This window comes from Neovison vison, chromosome 13 (assembly GCF_020171115.1).
Source record: "Neovison vison isolate M4711 chromosome 13, ASM_NN_V1, whole genome shotgun sequence".
NCBI lineage: Eukaryota > Metazoa > Chordata > Mammalia > Carnivora > Mustelidae > Neogale > Neogale vison.
Genome location: NC_058103.1, coordinates 16043047 through 16063544, shown reverse-complemented (window position 1 = coordinate 16063544; position 20498 = coordinate 16043047). Strand labels below are relative to the sequence as shown.

General features: G+C 52.2%; 1 protein-coding gene across 4 annotated transcripts in view; it reads right to left on the bottom strand.

Annotated features, from left to right (window-relative positions):
- The window catches only part of JDP2 (Jun dimerization protein 2), a 40460-nt gene extending 21821 nt beyond the window's left edge, over positions 1 to 18639 (bottom strand). Inside the window, exons 1-3 of one of the 4 annotated variants that reach the window (XM_044229704.1) lie at positions 18620 to 18639; positions 8745 to 8968; positions 1986 to 2123 (exon numbers count right to left, since the gene is read on the bottom strand). In XM_044229704.1, the coding sequence (XP_044085639.1) occupies positions 1986 to 2123; positions 8745 to 8945 (339 nt within the window). In that variant the 5' untranslated portion in view covers positions 8946 to 8968; positions 18620 to 18639. Of the gene's footprint in view, positions 1 to 1985; positions 2124 to 8744; positions 8969 to 16875; positions 16991 to 18619 lie in introns of those variants that run through there. The other 3 variants (XM_044229706.1, XM_044229705.1, XM_044229707.1) reach the window with 3 other exon arrangements.
- Between the last annotated feature and the right edge of the window lie 1859 nt (positions 18640 to 20498).

The window sequence follows — 20498 nt, the reverse complement described above, 5'->3', positions numbered from 1 at the left end:
TGCATTGCTCACGTGAGCCTTCTATCCTGAACCCAGATGTCCTCACTCCTTCAAAGACCTGGGCTGGTCGCACCAGAGGTTTCCACCAACGGCCACAGGCTACAACCACCTGCTGGCTCCACCCAGACCAACTGATTCAGTCTCTAGGCTCCATTCATATCAATATCTATCTATCTATCTATCTATATATATATTTTTTTTAAACTCTCCAGGGGACTCTAATGAGTAGCCAGGATTACTCCATATTTCCTCCCAAGTTCCATACAAAATCCTGCCAGATAGCTCTCATTGCTTCTGGATGGCCCCTAGCAATAAAAAGGAAAAGAGGAGAAAATGCCCCTAATGAGATCCTGGTTTTTTCACTTGGCTTAAGAGGGGGTTTTAATCACTATAGCTACGAATTCTGGAGCCCAGATACATGCCAGGCCATTTACAGGATTATATCTTCGAATCCTCCCCATACCTATGTGACATAGATATTATCCTTCCTCATTTTAAAAGCAGCTTTATTGAGATGAAATTCACCAATTTGCCCTCTTGAAGTCCACAACTTGATGGCTTTCAGTATATTCACAAAGTTGTGTGACTATCACCACCATAAATGTTAGAGTATTTTCATGAATTCCAAAAGAAACCCCACACCCACCTCTCCCATCTCCCCCAGTGCCAGGCCCCAAGGATGGTTCTCCTTGCCAGCTCTATGGATTTGCCGATTCTGGACATTTCCTATCAATGGAATCCTGCAGCACATGGTTCTCTGTGACTGGATTCTTCCACTAAATGTAAATGTTCTCAAGTTCATCCATGTTGTAGCAAGTATCCATATTTTATTCCTTTTCATGACCAAGTGATAGTCCACTCTATGGGTAGATCATATTTTTTTAATCTGTTCTTCCACTTATGGACATTTGGGTCGTCTCTACTTTTGTAATATTGTGAATAATACTTCTATGAACATTCATGTACAAGTTTTTGCATGGACATCTGCTTCTTTCTATTGGGTACCTATCTAGGAGTGGAATTTTTGAGAACTATTTTCTGTGGTTGCACCATTTTATGTTCCCACCAGCAGAGTATGAGGATTACAACTTCTCCAAAGGGTCACCAATATTTGTTACAAGTTTAGTATAGTCATCCTAGCGGATGTGAAGTGGCCTGTCAGTGGTTTTCATTTCTTTGATGGCTAATGATGTTGAGCATCTTTTCTTGTGCTTATTAGCCATTCAAGTATCTTCTCTGGAGAAATGCGCATCACCCATTTTTATTATTGAGTTGTAATAGCTCTTTACATATTCTATATACAAGACCCTTATCAGATCTATAATGTGCAAAATTTTGCTCTGGTTCTGTGGACTATCTTTTTACTTTATGTCCCTTGAAGGACAAAAGTTTTTAATTTTGACGATGTCAGATGTACCTATTTTTTGTTTTGTTGCTTGTAGTTTGGTGTCCTATCTAAGAAATCATTGCCTAATCCAAGCTCACAAAGATTAACGGCTGTTTTCTTCTAAGAGTTTTATAGTTATAGCTCTTATATTAAGTCTTAGATCCATTTTGAGTTAATTTTTGCATCTGGTGTGAGACAGGGGCCTGTCTCCCCCATTTATACAAAGGCAGAACTGAAGTTCAAATGCCTAGTAACCTCTCCAGAGCCCAATTGTTCCAATGCAACAGTCCTGCTTTGCTACAGTGCCTCCAAAGAGCCAAGTTCTTCTATTGGTGCTGGCTGTGGGGAGGGGCAGGAAGAAGGGTTATGGAGCCAAACTCTGTGGGAGCTTGCCATCCAGAACACGCACAGACACCGTGCTTAGCAAATGGGGAACCCTGCAGCCACAGCCACTAAGCAGAACACACACAGCCCCAGCATGGGCACGATGTGCATAGCCTCAAGGGGCTGCTAAACCCAAAGGAAGCCCATGACCTGACTCCCAGCACCTGCAGCCTGCCCAAATCTGCCTGTAAGTCCCAGGTCTCAGAGCTCCAACCTCAGGCCAAGTGGTCTTGTGTCTTGGGGATGTGGTAGAAGGGAGAGCAGCTTGGCTGGCTCTAGCGTTGTTCAGCCAGCGGAGCTCACCGGCGAGATGACCCACTTTCCCAACTCTGAGTCCAGGCTGCCAGTGGACCTGGGGACACCAAAGAAAGACGGCCAGCCTTAACAGAAGAGGCCACTTTGTACGGCTGCTAAAAAAACTGATGGCTCACGGACTCCAGCATTGACCTTAACACCACAGGAAACAAGATAAGGGTCACACAAAGCAGCTTAGGAGAAGACAGAGGGTCGAAGGGCCTTCTCATTTACAGTGTGCGGCGGTAACTAAAACTGGCTGCATGACTCTTGCATGAACAACTAGACACAGGAAGGTCTGCTTGTTTCCCCGAAATCCAGGTCAAAGGTGCAACACACTGGAAACGCCAATGCTGTCAGAACGTGTGGTGTGATTCACTGCACATGGGCCGCAGCCCCTAGAAGAGGCATTTTACAATCATATTGTGCTGGAGTCAAGGTCATCGTTTTACACTGCGCCTCAATTAATCTTCATGATGCAACTCGGTGAGTATGAGTTTCCTCTTTTTATAGAGAAAGAAACTGATGCTCTACGAGATAGCCGACCTGTCCAAGGTCATACAGGGAGTAAGCGAAGGAGCCAGACTTCAAACCCAGAAGCTTGAGCCCAAGTCCGGAGCTCTTTCCAGGCTCCAGAAGCAGACCCTCGGGTTAGGAAGCCAGAATGGTGTCCTGTACCCGTGACACCTGGGACCTCCACACATTCGGGCCACTCACCATATCCAAGGGCAAATTACCCTCAAAGAAATGAAAGCCCAAGGAACAGTGTTGGAATCAATAATCCAAACTAACTCGCATAATTAACACCTTGGAAAAGTGAAGCACATTTCTGTCCTATGTTTGTTGTGTATCTTACTGAGCGCCCGGCATTACGTGAGACCTTCCAACTGAATTCGTTCATTTGCTCATCAGAGCAGCCCCAAGGGGCGAGTACTAAGATTACCCCCATCTTAAGGCAGAGACTCTAAGAAGGCAGCACAGGACTCCCTGCACTTTGCAGAGGTGTCTGATTTCTAAGGACACACAGACGCAGCCATGTCCCCACCACCCTCTCTCCAAGGGACACTGCCCTCAAACGACAGCAGGTGTGACCAACCGATGAGGTGAACCCAGAGCATCAGAACCCTTGTGAAGGCTTGGGGTCTTGCATCCCAGGGGACTTGGTAACACGGGGGTCAATGATAAAAACATCCAGAGCAGCCTTTAGCGATTGCTCGCTTTCCCTCAAATGAAACTATTAAAGGAAATAAAAAAGCTAACAGCTCTTGACAGCGTGCTAACAAAGTGACGGAACTAAAGCAGAAAGTCAGGATTTCAAAGATGAGCTGGGAGATTCCTGTTCCAAGAAGGGACAGATTGGATCTCTCTGCCAAACAAGTATGAGACAGAAAAAGTGTCTGAGTCAGGGGGAAGAAGGCCAATGCTATTTCAAAGAGCCGCAAATTAAAAACCAATTATGCAAAGCTTGCTAAAAAATGTCAGTGGGCTGCTTTTATGTTTTAAATCACTAAAAACACAAGCGTGCTTACGCCAACGTTTACCCAGCACATCAGATGATTTGAGGGTGACTCTGCACATGCTCAGGCTAAACACGGGCAAACAGTTTGGTGCACCAACTCTGGGATGACCACCTGTGGCCAAGGATGAGCACACCTTCCAAGACCACCCAGTAGCCCACAGACTCAGATTCATACTTCATCCATGGTGAAAAGCCCCACAGTGTTTTTGGAGAAGTTGGGTAATGACCAGTGTGAAACTCACAAACGGCCAGGTCGCAGAATGACAAGGACGCGGACCCAGTCTCCACACGGAAGGTGTGCTGGAAAGACAGCCCAGGAGGGGATGCGCATCCTGATTCCTCAAGGTGAAGCCCTCGGAATGCCCCCAATCAAGGATCAGAAGAGCCCAAGGAGAGGTATAAACAGTAAAAGGTCCCCAAGTGTAGCTGAGGAATCTCTGAACCTACTAAATATACAGATTCCGTGGACTCTGCTCTCATAGCTTCTGAGTCCATGGGCCGATGGTCAGGCCTGGGAATCTGCATCTATCAAGTTTTGCAAGCAGTTTTGACTATTAGCTAAGTTTTAGAAACGGTTTGATTTTCATGATTTTCTTTCTTCCTCTCTTTCTCTCTCTCTTTCTTTCTTTTCTGCCTAAAGTCCCTAAAGTCTAGGAATAAAAAAAAAACGGACAATGTTTGGAGATAAGAACTGAGAGATACAGCAATCAAGGGGTAGAAAGTTTAAGGGACTTGCTAAGTTGACATAGTTAATTAACATTTAAACCAACAAGCACGTATCAAACATACAATACATGCAAGGGACTGCACACAATGTGGTGGAAATAAAAGGAAATGTAAGATGTCATCCCCGTTTTTGGGGCCTACACACAGGACGCACACTCAAAAGCAGGCTGTGTGGAAGGCAACAGGGAGTAGTGGGGACTGTGGCAAACTAAAGGCTTGTGCTAATACAGTGAGCATTTGCTACTCAGCTCTAGCTTCTTGGTGTTTATGAGGGTGTGGGCCTGGACTGACCAGATATTCTGGGTTTGTTTTAAAGGAGCCAGAAATTCCCTATTTCCTGGCTTTTAAATCTAACAACACATTCAATTTCTAAAAAATTAAAAAAAAAAAAAAGGGAAGAAAGGAAACCACACAGTCAGGGCCAAATGAGATTCATCCGTAGGCTGACTCTTGCCCATTGGAATGATGGTTTGCAGCCTCTTTCCTAAAAGGTCATCCAGTCCAAACCCCGTTGAACTTGAATGTCCTCCAGGGCCCTGCAGAGTGGACCAGAGAATGAGCTGTCCCCTCTAGCAGGTTAAGTGTGTGTGTGTGTGCCCTCATGTGTGCAAGGGTGGGGCTTCTGGTCTCCCTCTGTCCATGCTGGAAATGCATTCCAGGCACAGAGGCAGGGTGTGGGCCCAGCAGCCTACTCGGAGATGCCCTGGGGAGGGCTAAGATCTTCAGGCCAATAGGGGCTAAGTTGGCTGAGGAGTCCAGCTGGAAGGGGCTACAGAATGAAATGCCAAAGAAGGACAACTCTGGAGAAAGCTAGAGAGCACAGCTGTCTTGAAAAGGACTGTTGGAAAGGCAAGAAGAACAAAGAGGCTAGGGAGAAGCATCGGCTCTAGAAATCCCATCCCCCCGAATATGACATCTCCAGAATCCCCAGCCAGCCATCCAAACGAGCCCTCTGGCCATTCTCCATGTGCTTGCTCGGCTAAATTTGTCCTCACAATACTGACCACTACCTGACCTTTTACATCACACACTACTTCGCCTATTTGCATTTCTGGGTGCCCCCGACTCTGATATACAGCTCCAAGAGAAGGGGGCTTCCTCTACTTTGTTTATGGTTCAGGTCCCAGTGCCTGGCACAGGGCCAAGCACACAGTAGTTGCTTAGCACTACCTGCTGACCAGCGGACTGCAGCCAAGCTCTTGGCACAAAACCATTCAAGTGTCAACCACATAATAATAACAACATCAGCACAAAGCACTCTATCATTTACAAAACCTGTCGTTTAACTTAATTCCTCCAATGTTCCTTTACCGAAATGCTTTGTGTGTTTGGCCACGGCCCAAGAGAACGCTGGCCTCTGCAAGGCGGACCGCCCGCCGGCCAGTTCGGCCAGCTCTCTCTCCGGGGCCTGGGGGACGACAAGGCTCCAGAAGTGCAGGATTCAGCACTAACAGGGCCATGCATTCAGAATGATGGAGCATGGCGGGGGCTGGGTTCATCTGGCCTCCCCAGCCTGAGCGCGGGCTGATTAGACACGTGTAAGGATGTAGAGAGCCGTGGGGAGGTGGGGGGTGGCGGCAGCACAGTCTAAGGTTAACACTCTGGCTCTATAAAGTTTGACCGCTGGGCTGACTTCTCAGCTGCATGGCATTGGACCTCTGTAAGTCTTATCGACCTCATCTGTCATGCGGGCACAAACCACCATCATGGTAACAGTCACTTCTAAGGGTTCCATAACACTAATTTTTTTTAAGATTTTTAAAATTTATTTGACAGAGAGATCACAAGGAGGCAGAGAGGGGGAAGCAGGCTCCCCACTGAGCAGAGAGCCCGATGCAGGGCTCGATCCCAGGACCCTGAGATCATGACCCCAGCAGAAGGCAGAGGCTTTAACCCACTGAGCCACCCAGGCGCCCCTTCCATGACACTCTTGACAAAGAGCGCCTACCACCGCACCCAGCCCGGGCCCCCTCCCCAGCAGCTGCGCCAGCATCCCCAGACAGCCCCAGCTCCCCCACTCTCCAGCGGTATGATCCTGGGTGTCTCCATCTCTTCCTCCCTAGACCTCAAATTCCTCCGCCTTAAAACGGGGAGAACCCAATCACCAGGATCCGGGAATGAGGAATCTGCAAGATCATACATTCAGTACTTAGCACAGGGCCCGGTGCAACTTCAATGCTTAATAGTTGTGAGCTAGTATCTCATTATCCCTCAAGAAACTTCTACTAGTCTAAAATACCAACGTGAAGAATCCTCCAAAGGCAGTTTGCCATGTGCAAAGAAATCGTCGGGACAGAAGGTTCTCCAGTGGCAAGTTTCTCTCTCCACCTCCTTTATTTTTCCGTTGCTCTAAGAATAACCCTCCCCCAATCTTAGGTCTGCCCTAGGAAGCATTTGGAGGTCAGTTCCCAGTGCGGGGCTGAGCTCTCTCCACGCCAGCGCTGTCTGCAGGGCTCCATCTGCCTCTTCGCCCCCACGGGGCTGCAGTCTGACAGCGAGGGAGGGGACATGCAAATACGCCCTAAAAACGGCTTGTTATTTTCACGGCCTGGCTGTGCGCGTTTGTGGGGGCCTGTGAAGACAGCGCGTCACTGTCAGGTACAAGGCATATGCCACCAATCTGGGGGAGGCTGTGAAATGTAAAAATACCCAACCCAAATAAAGCCCTTTTCCAAAGAAAAAGAAAGCTCCTCGGGTGCCCTCTGCAGAAAGGGAAGGGGGTGGTAACTCAGCCCCCGGGGACAAATCCCCTGCTGGGCCAGCCCTGGACCAAGGCACCTGGCTCTTCACGGGTCCCACAGCCTCAGAGCCCCAGTGAAACTGCTCAGCTGCTGCTTTTCAGCGGCAATTATACTGTGGAACGACCCAGAAACGGATGCTTTCAAGTGATGAGCCTGGGAAAGGGAATAGCAAAAAGACCAAAGATGAGGGCCCTCCATAAAGAAAACAGAGCACTAAAAAAGCCAGGAAGTGCTATTAACAGCACGTTGATTTACAAAATCAACTCAGAAGACTGTAATTACCGTCAACTTCCATCTCCAACTTAACAGGCTTTGACGGTCACCCACAATGCACCGCATGCAGGTGTCTCCTGCTCCAGCGCGAGCCAAGCAGTTAAGGTAAATGGAGGCAGCTTGTGCTAACAGAAGCAAAAGGGGAAACAAAACCAAGGACAATAGGGAGGGGTGGGGGCCTGCGGCAAACTGGAAGGAGGAAAGAGGTGAGGTAGAGCTCTCCATTCCATGTAGCCAGGCCAAAGCGGGGTACCGTGTGACCAGGTCTCCCGAGTTTGTAATCAAAGATTAAAATCCAAATTTCCAGGTGAAATGTTGGTTCAGGTTTCTTTTCAAACACTGTGCGGGCCAAACCAAACACCTCTGAGAGCCAGATCCAGACCGCAAACGGACAGTTTGCCACCCCTGACCAAGCCCCAGCAAGCCCCCTTTGCCGATTTGATGGCACTCCTGGGGATTGGGAGGCAGGGGGAGCAGAGCAGTAGCATAATAAACCCAATGCAGTACCCAGACCCCCGTCCCCACTCAAAAGTCCCTCCCTCCTGAGTGTCCTGCCCTCTGAGCTCCAGGCCACAGGAGGGGCCCACATCCAGGGGCACAGTTGCCTATGAAGAACCTCACTGGGGTCAGGTCTTGGGACTAACTGCCACCCCTGGGGACGTGGCTGGAGGCGTGTCCTACGCAGAGGCTCACCCACGAGGAGGACTTCTGCTTCTCACCAGTCCCCAGGGAAACGCTGCTCTTCTGCAAAGAAGGCTCATGGGAACTGTGCCTCAAGGGACCTGAGGAGGCAGCGCTTCACCTGCGGGTCCTCTACAAACATTATCCAAAGCAGATGGAACTGAGTGACCGTCGCCATGCCTGTCTCCGGCAGCTGCTGGGAAACGGATTTCCCACACGCTCTCCCCCAGTGCCCACCTTCAGCTCCAGCCTGGGGCCAAGACGGGTAAGAGGCAGGGAGGTGCCTCACGATAATTTTTAAAGGTAGTCCCCGATTGGCATTCTCTTGTATGGCCTCCAAAGCATGCGCATGTGCCCACCACCTCCCCAGATGGTCCCAACAGCCCAGAGAGAGCACCAATACATTATTATTCATTACTGTTATTGTTAATCACCCTTCCTTTGCCTCCAGGAGAACCAGACACGGGTTCAGCATCCTGCCCGAGCCAGACCTTCTCAAACTTTAACATGTCTCCGTGAATTCCTCAGGAGAGACTGTTAAAATGCAGATTCTCAGGCAGAAGTTTCTGGAGAGGGCCTGAGCTGCCGCATCTCTAATGCGTGACATAGATTCTACCGGTCCTCAGACCCCAGGCAGAACAGCAATGCTCAGGTCCCTCAGTGAAAGCAGGGCTGGAGCTGGGGCTGTAACCCAGGCGTCTAACCTCGGAGTGCCCTCAGAGGAACAAGGCTTGCTCACCTCACTTTTCACGGGTTGGGGCCTCTTGCCCAGCTTCACCTCCAGGAAGTGCAAGGGGGCGATCATGGCCCCAATGTTGCGGATGTCAGCGTATTTCAGCTCCTCTGCAGTCAGAGCCGAGCTGGGGAGTCCGGTCAGGGGGCCGAGCCCTGGCAGAGAGCCCGCAGTCACGGAAGGGTCTGGAATCTGCCCAGGCATCATAGCAGGAGGAGCGGCAGCCCAGCCTGGAGTGGGTAGGAGAAGATCAGGACACGCGCCGTCAGCCAGGCTTGAGCCCCCATGCCGGGGGGGGGGGGCTTTTCCTTTCTTCCACTAATGTTCCCTTGAACCCCTTTCCCGCCCAGCTGCTCCTCCTGCCTTTACATCCATTCTGTGATAGCGGAGAACTCTGATCAGCTGGTTCCCACCAAAGTTATTCTTGGCACTGAAGGCAACGCTTAACCCAAGCAAAGGCCACACTGACTCGGTATTTGCTATGTGCTCGGCACTGCGGTAATCCTTCCGGGACCCCATAAGACGGGGTCAGACCCATTATACAGATGAAGAAGCCGAGGCTTAGGAAGAGAATTTGCTCAAGTTTGTACACCGTTAAAACTGGAGCAGCCGGGATTTAAACCACACTGGGCTGCCTCTGAAGAAAACGGGTTACAACCGTGGGATCTCAGGCCCCGGTGCACCTGTTTGAGAAGGAGCTATTTTTGCTCTGGTGCGGTGCCTCCCCTTAGATCACACACCCCACTCTGCATACTTGTTAAGTCACCCTGAATACGAAATGAAGCAAGTCAAAGTTCAAGGTAAGCGTGCAGGTGAGTGTGTGCGTCTGGTTTCTACGGGGATAATACGGAGGCAAAGAAGAAATGCACTAGTGGGTGCCTGTCCAGCGGAGCCCGGGGTTAGAAAAGTCCTCCTGGTCTCTTTATTCTTCAAGCAAACACATATTCTGGCTCTGCCAGACCCAGAAGGTGTATAAAGGAAGACAGCTGCAGGCACGAGAGAAGACAGAAGTCAGGCAGGTCAACACCAGGGAACTCTTATTCCTTCTCTCTATGGGGAGAAGCTTGTGGGTAAGAAACGGGTCACTTCAAGACACAGATAGCAGTGAAGAAAGCATGTCTACCAAGAAAGCCAGACTCATCTGGTCCCTCCGAGGGCTCGTATCTATCCATTCATCTATCCAGCCACCCAACTGATGACCACCTATGCGTCAGGAGTCACTGAGAATATGGAGATCTGATGTGTACAGCCTTGCAAGTCACATTTTAGTGCACAGCTGCTCCAGGATTCCAGTCCTACAAAAGGGCACTTCTCTCCTTTCCTACCTTTCTGCATAGGGCCATAAAATCAAAACCTTAACGATCCTGGAAATCCTGGGGGAGCTTTGTCCTACCCTTCCACCTCCATCAGCCTCTTCCCACGGAGAGGGATGTATTTGGTGAGACAGGGGAGATGGGACATCCCTTGGACCACACTTTCCCGCTGGGCAGATTTCATGTTCTCCTATGACCATGCTGTCTTGGGCTCACTGCCTCCCTCAGGAGTGGCCCCGGGGGCGTAACCCACAACTCTGTATCCCCACCCACGCTGCCAGGTCTATTTTGCAGGACAGAGGCCCACTAGGGAGCCCCTTTTGACCACAAGTACACACCATGTTCTCCATCTCTGTTCTCTTTTAAAGGTGAAATTTGCTTCCCCATCCAACCCTGTGTCTCTTTCTCAATAGGTTCTGCACTCTGAGGGGAAAAGCATGTGAGGGATTGGCACCCTTGAACCACAAAGACTCAAAGACTTCCGCTGGACATCTCTTTCCTTAAAAAAGGGTGTGGGGGGGCACCTGGGTGGCTCAGTGGGTTAAAGCCTCTGCCTTCGGCCCAGGTCATGATCCCAGGGTTCTGGGATCGAGTCCCACATTGGGCTCTCTGCTCAGCTCTCTGCCTGCTTGTGATATCTGTCTGTCAAATTAATAAATAAAATCTTAAAAAAAAAAAAAAGGGTGTGTGTGAATGGACGACGGACCTGCCATTTCGCCTTCAGCACCCCAGCGCCCCTGGCTATGAAGCTGTTTGTATAGAGCTCCCTGCCAGGCACCTGAGTTCACACTTGGTACCCCAGGCCCTATGTCTGGTCCCCACCTGCTCTGCCTCCCACACCCGGCTCCTCGCCCCTCCTTAGCACCCAGTGTCCCCCAGGCCATTTCAGAAAAGGATCTGAGACTCATTCACATCAAGTCATCATCTTAGAGCTGGAGGAGGCCCTGCGCTTATCTAACCACATCCCCACATCCTCATTTTGCATATGAGGAAATTAAAGCTCAGAGGGGGTGAAATGACTTGTCCAAGGTCACACAGAGGAAAAGCCAGGGCTGGACTCCCGGTCTCTGAATTTTAGAACCAAAGCTTTCTCGCTCTGCCTTTTTTGTACCCCCCCACCACTGGAGTTCAAGAGATATATATGCAGATATTAATAATCTTTTAATGGTGGAATTTGAGACACTAGACCCTAACAAAGGATCACTCTCTTGCACCGATAACCCTCTACTGTGACTTCCATGCAGATCCAGGTTTAGGAAATTCCCCAAACAACCCCATGGTATGCTGGGTGGGAGCCCAGATGTGGACATGGCCCCTGAGACATCTCTATGTGGTGGGTCAAGGTGTTGTGACCCTTCCTAAGCCTAAACTGGACTGAAGGCACCCTGCCCCACCGCCAGAGCCAGGCCTGCAATGCAGAGAGGCCTGCAGGTTTCTGCACCAGAAGGTGGCTCTGGGGCAGACTGGATGAGCTGCTATTTCCCAGCCCCCCCCCCCCAAGGAGAACAAGAAAGGGCCCATTGGAAGGACTCATTCCATGTGGCAAAATAATTCCTGGGCCTAGCCACAGGGATACCTGGCAGGCAGTGGGGAGTGATTTCAGGCTACCTGAGCCAAGCTGACAAAGGAAACTCACATTTCCTTTCCAGAAGAGGAGAAAACCTTCCTATATCCCCTTTGCCAGGCCTGAACTCATGCCACAAGGAGTCAGTGACCACCTCCCCCCCCCCCCCCAAAAAAAGGATGCTTGAGCTAGTCAAACCAGACAGGCAAAGGAGGCAGGGAAATGCTCTGCGCCTGGTGTTTCAGCTGGATACAAACCCCTAACGGGATGGGGGCACCACAACTCCACTATGCAGCCAAGCAAAAATACAGCACAAAATCCCCTCCTTGGCCAGAAGCCCCGGAACCTTCCCGTACTGCAAAGGCCAATTCCTACGGGGCAAAAGGTGCGTGTGGGCACTCAGCAAGCATAGGGGTGAGTTCAAGAGGGAAGCAGCAGTCATGGCTGGTTGCTGCCCCATGGAACCCCAGGGCCTAGCGTCATCTCTGGCACGGAAAGGGTAACCAACAAATACTTGGTGAATTAATAAATAAGTAAAAGCGAATGAATGAACAAGCGACGAAAAATAAAGTCACGATGGAACAAAACTGAGCGAGTGGGATAAGGATTTGTCTCTGGGAGTTTTAGACACTCATCATCCACCTCCAGATCATTCGTTCCCACAGTAGACCCCAAGAAAAATACTCCAGAGGCTTCTGTATGTTTCCCTGCCTAAACCATCTCAGAAAGATGGAAGCCAGACCCCACTCTATTCCGGGAATGATAGGCTCTGCTCGCAGCTTCTGTTTATTTTCATACAGATGGTCTAAATGAGACACTAACAAATGATCCCAAAATATAATGGTTTCTTTGCTACTGTGGGACCCCCTCGGAGGGGTAACCACCCCCTGGGAGCAGCAGCCCCATAAATTCTTGCCATTCCTGCTCCCCTGTGAACCCATCCCAATGGCAAGCTGCAAACAGAGATTCAGCCACCAGGTTTTCCTCTACAGAAGCAAAAATCCCCCTTTCCTCGCAGGCCCCCCCGCCCCCGCAAGGGTGCCCCTAACTGCTCAGATACAAACCACAAAGTCCTTAACACATGCCATTCCTAGGAGACAATCGCAACAGCTGACATTCACCAGCGTGAAGTCATCCTAAACGGTTGGGGTGGGGGGGTGTTTGGGGGGGCTGGGGAGGGTGGCAGAAGACAGAGCTGCTGCAGCGGCTGCCTTTCATAACTGGGTCCTCATTAACTAGAAAGAGCTGGCTCACGATCCAAGGTTGAAAAGCAACTTTGGTGATTTGAAAAATAAAATAATTTGATGTGATTTAGGAATCTATAAAAATGGGGGAGGGGAGCAGTGGCTGGGAACCAATAATAGCCAGGAGGAATTTACCCACTTCAAGGAAGACATAGGAAAGATGACAAGAGGTGAAATCATCTCCCAAACTGCTTGTTCCATACGGAAACAATTTAGGAGGAAAAGGAGAGCTACGCACTAAAAAGCTTTAGGGGAAGAACCCGGAGATTTTTTTCCCTTCGAGCCCAGGAGGTCGGAAAGCAAGATAAACACCATCCATGTCTCCATTAGTAACTGGGATGCATAAATAAAGAGCAAGCTCTATACGTTGGCAGAAGACCAAAACTGGCAAATGGGGCTTTGACCTCAAAAGACAGGCTCAGAATCCAAGAAGATTTGGGCAATTTGGGACATTGACCAGGAACAACTTGGAAACTAGCCAATGAAGAAAAACTGGGTAATGCACAGATCCGAGATGAGACTGACAAGTAAGTCACGAATAAGACAGAAAGTGTTCAGGAGGTCACAGCAGACACCAAACTGCTCTGGAACCCAAGATTTTGGGAGGTTTGATGCAGCTCCCTAAAAGCAGGCTTGGAAAAGATAGGGACCAGATGGGTCCAAGAGGCAAGAACCTAAAATAGAGATCCAACATCTGTATCTCTCTGTTCTGACTTCTGGGGGCGAGCAGTGGGGGTGGTCTTAGGCACACAGTTTGGGGCACTGCCTTGTACAAGCACAAGAAAAGCCACAATATACTTCAATTCCAGACTGGGTCCCCTTGGAAGATACTAAGATGAAGAATCATTTCAGTCAAAAGAAGGAAAGGTAGAGGAACCTAAGTTTTCCCCTCTTATTTTCTTCCCTTGTGTACTGTACGTAACTCTGTAAGATACAATTTTTAATGAAATAACAGTCTTGGTGTGATGGGTGAAGCTTGTACAGGGCTATCTTGTGAGAAAGTGCCCAATAATCATCATTTTAATCTAGAATGGTGAAGACAGATTAGAAGTGGTGGGGCGTAGGTTAAGAGAAAGTCAGGATCTGCATCATGAACTCTCTGTCCATAGAAATAAAAGTTTAAGGGAAGCTCTAAAGTCCCTGGGTCTCTTTGAGAAGGCCAGCTCCCCTCTAGGCAAACAGTTGGACCGGGCTGACATCGGGAGCCAGGAATGGGTGTGTAAAGAGTGCAAAAGGCCTGGGGCCACAAGGCTCAGCACTAAGAGAAAGTAGAGGTGAGTGGGGGCAGGTCAAGGAGCAAGGCTGCTCACGGGTCAGGGTCCAGGAACACTAGTGGGGTTCGAGTGGGTAGCCAGCGACTGAGAATCAACGTGAGGGGGTGGGAGGTCTTGGGACCCAGAGCCCGGGAAGATTCCCAGGAGGAAAACGGGGGTGAGGAGTGGGGGGACAGAAGTCCATGGGCAGGAAGGGGTAAGGGGTGGCAGACAGAAAGGTGCCAGGCCAGTAATGATAAAACATAATATTAACTATGGTGAATCTCAGAGAATTAAAGAGCAAACCTGTTCTTGGAGCTAAGGAATCATCTGGAATGATCTCCCTCCTGGAATCTGAAATGAGGTGGGTAAATCAGCTTCCAAAAGATAAGATGATCCAGAAGGCAAGGAGCAGAAGAACGGAGAAAACTCTAAAACCGAGAACAGGCGCGTGGCACCGATGTCTCCGATGGGGGCCTCAGCTCTGCAGGCAGGACAGGGAGGCAGGCAAACAGTAGGAATGATGGAGCCCCATCATCTGAAGGGGAGTCCAAGCTCTGTCCCTTACTAGCTGTGTGACACCGGGCGAGTTCCCTAACCTCGCCACATCTCACTTTCCTCCGCTGTAAAGTGGGATAAATAATGTTATTTGCCCTGTAAGACTGAGAAGAGGATTAAATTAGTTAATACCTGGAAAGTACCTGGAACAGCGCCTGTACCTAGTGAGTGTGATGTCAGTGTGGCCATGAAGGCCTTCCTTCCTGGAGGGACACCAGTGCTGGATGACCCTGTGACCTCCCTTCCGCACTGTTCCCCCCAGCACTGATCTCCCTTTCCTATGACTGTGAAGAGGGTTCTTCCCCAGGGGACTCTCTGCTGTCCCACTTTCCAGCTCTAAACCCCAAGAGGGCAAAACCACCCTGCATCCAGGTCGCTACTGAAGAGAAACAAAGGATGCCTGATCAGAGGCGCCTGTGTGGCTCAGTGGGTTGAGTGTCTGCCCTTGGCTCAGGTCATGATCCCAGGGTTCTGGGATCAAGTCCCATGTCAAGCTCCCTGCTCAGTGGGGAGCCTGCTTCTCTTTCTCCCTCTGATGCTCCCCTGCTTTTGCTCTCTCGTGCATGCTCTCTCTCAAATAAATAAATAAAATCTTTTTTTTTTTTTTTAAAGGATGCCCGATCAGCAGTGGGTGCAAAGGTGCAGAAACAAGGCCCGGCACCCATGCTTTGCCTTAGTTTCTCCAAAGGTTTCCTCCAGCTGCCAGAACACAGCTGCATAGATCACTGGCAACAAGACACCACCAGGGTCTTCCACACTGGCCTCCAGAGGCAGCGGGCCAGCATCATCCGAGTCCTTCCATCTCCTGTATCCCCACCCTGCTTAGAAGGGGTCAGTCCTTACATCCTCCCAAGAAAGGAATGAGGGGTGACAGGATCACAAGCCATCCATATGACACCCCAGCATGCATGATCTTTGATGTCATACCAGCCAAAGAAGAAACTGGAACCTCTCCTCCCAGGAAAGAGTCTTCTCTGGAGACCAGAGAAATGCCTTTGATAAGGCCGTGCCTATAAACACTGCCTAATGTAGGTGCTCAATAAAAACACATCAAGGCATTTCTGCATAGATCCTTATTCCAAACAGTGAAGAGCTGGGAAGGCACTACCATTGGACAAGCTTTCCCTCCTCTCTTCCCCGCTCAGCCCATCTCTGGTGGGGGCAGTTCACAGTATGACCCGTAACACAGACCTGCACACACTGTGTGACAAATTCTTGGCCCTTAAAAAAAAAAATCCCATTGGCCAGCTCAAGCTTTGGAAATCAAGCTCTGCAAATGGAATCCCAGGGGCTGCAGCAAGAAAACGGACTAAAAAATAACAATAATACAAAAAAAAAAAAAATCCAAAAAACCCAGAACGGTAGGCTGGGGCTGGGCCTGCCACAGCCCGCTATGAATGTAAAGAAACACAGACTAAAAATTCCGACCTTGGGTCGCTAAGGCATTTGTCTCTGCTGAGCTTCGAGAAGCCAAACCACACACACGCACAAGAGTGCACACGCGCACACGCACACACACGCGCGCGCGCACACACACACAGGCACACAGAGCTTGGCAGCCCGTAAGTTCCAGAGCTGGTAACACAAGCCACGGAACCGACTGCCAAGACAAGCAACAGAATGAGCCAGGCCCAGTTTCATTGGCCACCATACGCTGCATATGGCCCGGGACGCAGCCAAAACAGTGTTCTCACCCTCCTCAAAGGCATAGGAGACCCTCTGTTTTCAAACACACCTCCACAGAGCCTTAATTAAAGGAAAATGGAAAAATAATGTGCCTGCTGCCACCCCCCCCCCGCCTATATAGGTATGCACACACACATACCCATACACACTCACTCTATTTTTCTCTTCCTCCCATTTCGGTTGCAAACATAATTCATTCACATGGAAAAAAAAGCAAACTGCATCCTGCAGCCGAAAAGCAGAAAAGAATGGAGCTTGCCCTCAGCCCTGGCTCTGGCTGCTCAAGCTGAGCTGGGGCCGAATGAATACGGAGCAGGCCAACCTGGAACCGCACGGGGCCCCTCTCTTCCAGAGCCTGGCTCGAAACAGAGACCTCGGCGTGAGAGGCGGTCCACTGCAACACCAGCAGCTCCATGACAAACAGGGCCCGGGGAGCCTAGCCCTTCCCATCCTGCCAAGGATTCTGTAGGTTGGAAAGGATGCCCACAGGCCCGCAAACAGGTGGGGGAGACAACAGACCCCAGCGGCTGCAAAAGCTAGGCGGTGAGTGAGTAGAGAGATCTTCATCCAAATCCTTCCTTCGGGGACACTTCGCACTTCCCAACACATCTCCCTGGAGGTGGCTGGAACCAACCTAGGAGGAAAGTCAGAGGCCTCAACGCCCATGCTTTCCAACAGCCCTTCAGATCTCACAGCACCCAGCTCTTCAGGAAGATTCTGGAGCTGCCGGCAGCTCTGAACCAAAGCCAAAGAAGAAGAGGAACAGAAGAATCTTTGACAAATCTGTCCTCCCTGTTTTAAACAAGGCACAACCTTCACCAGCCAGAGGCACAAGAATAGATCCTGCTTCTCTTCCCTGGTCCTAGGTTTATATAAAACCAGAGCCACGCTCACACCTGATACCTGGTTAAACTCTCCCCTAGAAACCTGCAAAGGAAGATAAGGCGTCCATCCAAGCTGCAGCCAGATTTGCTGGAAAGATGAAAGCAATGGGAGGTGTTTTTAAAACCCTCAGGGGAGGAAGGTGGGGGGGTTGAGGGAGATGATCTGGGCACACCGCCTGCAGCAAGGGCTTAAAGGACAAGCAGGCACCCCATCGCGGTTCAAAGCTTCAGATCAGATGCTCCTCAAAGTAAGACCTCGAGGAGAGTCCACTAAGATTTAGACCGGGGTACGCACACCCACGCAGTCTGCAAAGCCTGTTTTGAGAGACAGACCTGAGCACATCTGCCCTGAGCACATGTCGTCAGGTCATAACCGGATGCCCTGAACTTACACTGTAGGGAGAGCCTTACACTGAGCAAGAGTCCGGCAACGTTGCAACTGGAGCTGACCCAAGGGGTCAGTTGAGTTCCTCTTCCACCAGCCTCTCCCGCCGCAAGGATGGCCCATCCATCCCGGCAGAAGAGCCAAGACCTCCCATCTTCCCAGCTCCTCCCACTGACCCAGGCAAAGCCTGAGTCTGCCACTCCAGGGTCCTGAGATCCTGCCCCAATGGCCCAATCCCTCAACCTCCTTTGAGGGGCGGGGCAGAAGAGAGTCTTCTAAACTGGGCTGGGCAGGAGAGGAGGGGCAGGTTACCTAGAGGAGCAGGCTTGCCTCCTTATGTAACCTGGCTTGGGAACCAGGGGGAGCCCACGGGGGACCCGGACCGCCCCCTTCGCCCCCAGGCCAGAACCCCGGAGCAATGGCCCTGAGAGAAGCCCTCTCCAATGGGTTGAGAGCCCCAGCTCTTCTCCAGGTCCTCTGAGAGCCGCGCTTCCTCCCAGCGAAGGGGGTGGGGGCCGGCACGACTTGCCAGCAGATCCCTGTCATCCCTCCACCTCCAGCACCCTGCACCTCCCCGGCCTCTCGGCCTCCATCTCCACCTCCGCCGCCCGTCTCCCCGTCCCCGGGCAGTTTTCTCCCCACTCACCCGCGTTCCCCGCCTCTCGAGGGGAGCACCTCCCTGCAAACGGACGGGGGAGGAGAGCGCGGGAGGGAGCGTCTCGGCTGCCCCGCGAGGCGACGGAGTCTACCGTCCCTGGGCGGGAACCAAAAGGCATTCACCGGCTCCCCGCCGCCGGGCCGGAGGGGCCCCGGGGCTGCAGCGCCCCCCGCCCGGACAGGCTCGCGGGGGGTCGCGGGGGGCGGCCCGGGGCTGCGGGAGCCTCCCCGCCTCGGCCCGCGCGGGGGCCGCCGTCCCAGGTGCCCGTGCCCGGCGCGCCCCTCCCGCCCCGCCCCGCCCCACCCGGCGCCCCCAGGCGCGCGCCCTCGCACCCACCGTGCACAAGCCGCGGGCGGAGGCGGCGCCCCCGGGGCCGGGGCCCGGCTGCAGGCGCCGTGCCCACGCAGCGCCGCTGCCGCCCGGCCGCCGAGCTCCGCCCGGTGCCCAGGCCCGTCCCGGCCCGGGAGCCGCCGCGGCGCCAGCCCCGCCGCCGCTGCAGCGTCCGCCGCCGCCAGCGCCCCCCGTCGCGGCCGCCGAGCGTCCCTCCCGCAGGCTGTGGCGGGCGGCGGGACGGGTTGCATCAGCCCCGGCTATATAGCGGCCCCTGGGCGGCGGGGAGGGGTCGGGAATGCGGAACCCGCCGAGCTGCCAGCTCCAGACGTCAGAGGGGGACGGAGAGGAAGGGAAGGAGGGGACAGGGAGGAGGGGGTGTGGATCCGGCGCCTCACACCCACTGACCTTCACCTCCCCCGCCGCCCCGGGCGCCCTCCTCCCGCCGCGCGCCGCGCTGCTCTCCCCGCAGGGGCCGCGGCTGCCCCGGCTCCCGCGCGTCCCCCGGCGCCCACCCCGCGGGGAAGCAGGACGCGGCGGGCGGTTATGTAAGAGCATCCCCGCGCACGGCCGCTTCCACCCCGAGACCCGAGCCGCCGCTCGCGCGCGGGAAGGGAGAAGGCGCGGCGGGACGGGCCCCAGAGCTCCCGGAGGCACTCGCCGCCTGCGTTGAACCATCTTCCTAGGTCCTTAGCGCTTTTCCCCCAAAACTGTGAGGGGGTTTCAGCGCGTTTTCATCCTCGGACTCTGCATGCCTGAGGGAGTGAGGGGAGGATCTCGCGAGCCGGTTTTATTTTCCGGTGGAGAAGGTGGGGCGGAGGATGACCCCCACCCACTAGCCCACCTGGGCGCCCTGCGGCCCTGGGTGGCTCCCGGCAGGGGGCTGCCCTCCTCTGGGGCTGCAGCCAGAGCCCACCCCTTTCCCTGGGGCTCCACAGGCTGACCCCTGGGCTTTCTGTCCCACTCCAGCAGGCTTCTCTTGGCTCAGGGACGCTCCCGTGAGCAGACCCAGCCCTCAGCAGACCCCAAATGGCCTCTTCTTCCCCATTATGACTTCCACTGCCAACTTACTCCCGCCTTTCATCCTCCTTGAGTGGTAGATGGTTAATGGCGACTCCAGAGGAAATGCACCTTCCAGTATGTAAAGGCACAGAGACACAGAGCCCCGCTGCACACATAGGGCTCCCAGGGCCTTGGCACCCTGGTTGGCATCTCCTACCTCCGGACCCCCTGGATGCCCAGCCTACCTTTCTGCCTAGGCCAGTAGGAGTGACAGTGTTTATATTCGGTAACCTTCAGCCTCTTTCCCAGAGTGATGTCAGGTCATCACCCAGAGAAGAAAGGAAGTGAAAGAAAAAGTTCATGCCTTCTTGGAGCGCAGATGCTCAGAGTGAAAGAAACAAGACTTGAGACAGATGGGAGCCGATGAGCAAAACCGAAGGAGCCGTCAGTGTGAGTACAGGCAGGCTTTATCCTCCTTACTTCCCAGGGCGCTGGAATCTTTCTGGATGAGGGGACTGGTCTTACCACGGGATGACAGACCAAGCACCCATGACATTGACTGACCATTTTCACCTTCACCATCAGCTGTCTCCCTCAAAACATTGAAGTGAGCCAGTTAAAACAAATAAGGTCCTCAAAGAATATACAATGGAAAACGAGTAGTAATCGGTTAGTCTTGTGGAAGAGCATGATTGGAGCCCCAGAAAGGCCAACTACACTTTCACTACGGCAGAAAGATCAAAGCTGGGTACTGTGAAACTGCCTTATGATGTTTCCCCCACGAGACTGAGGTCTGGACGTTTATATGGAAGAAAACATGGAACAGGCACAATGTTACTTTATGCGTCTTCGTCTGGGACTTTGAAAAAACTAAACTGATCTA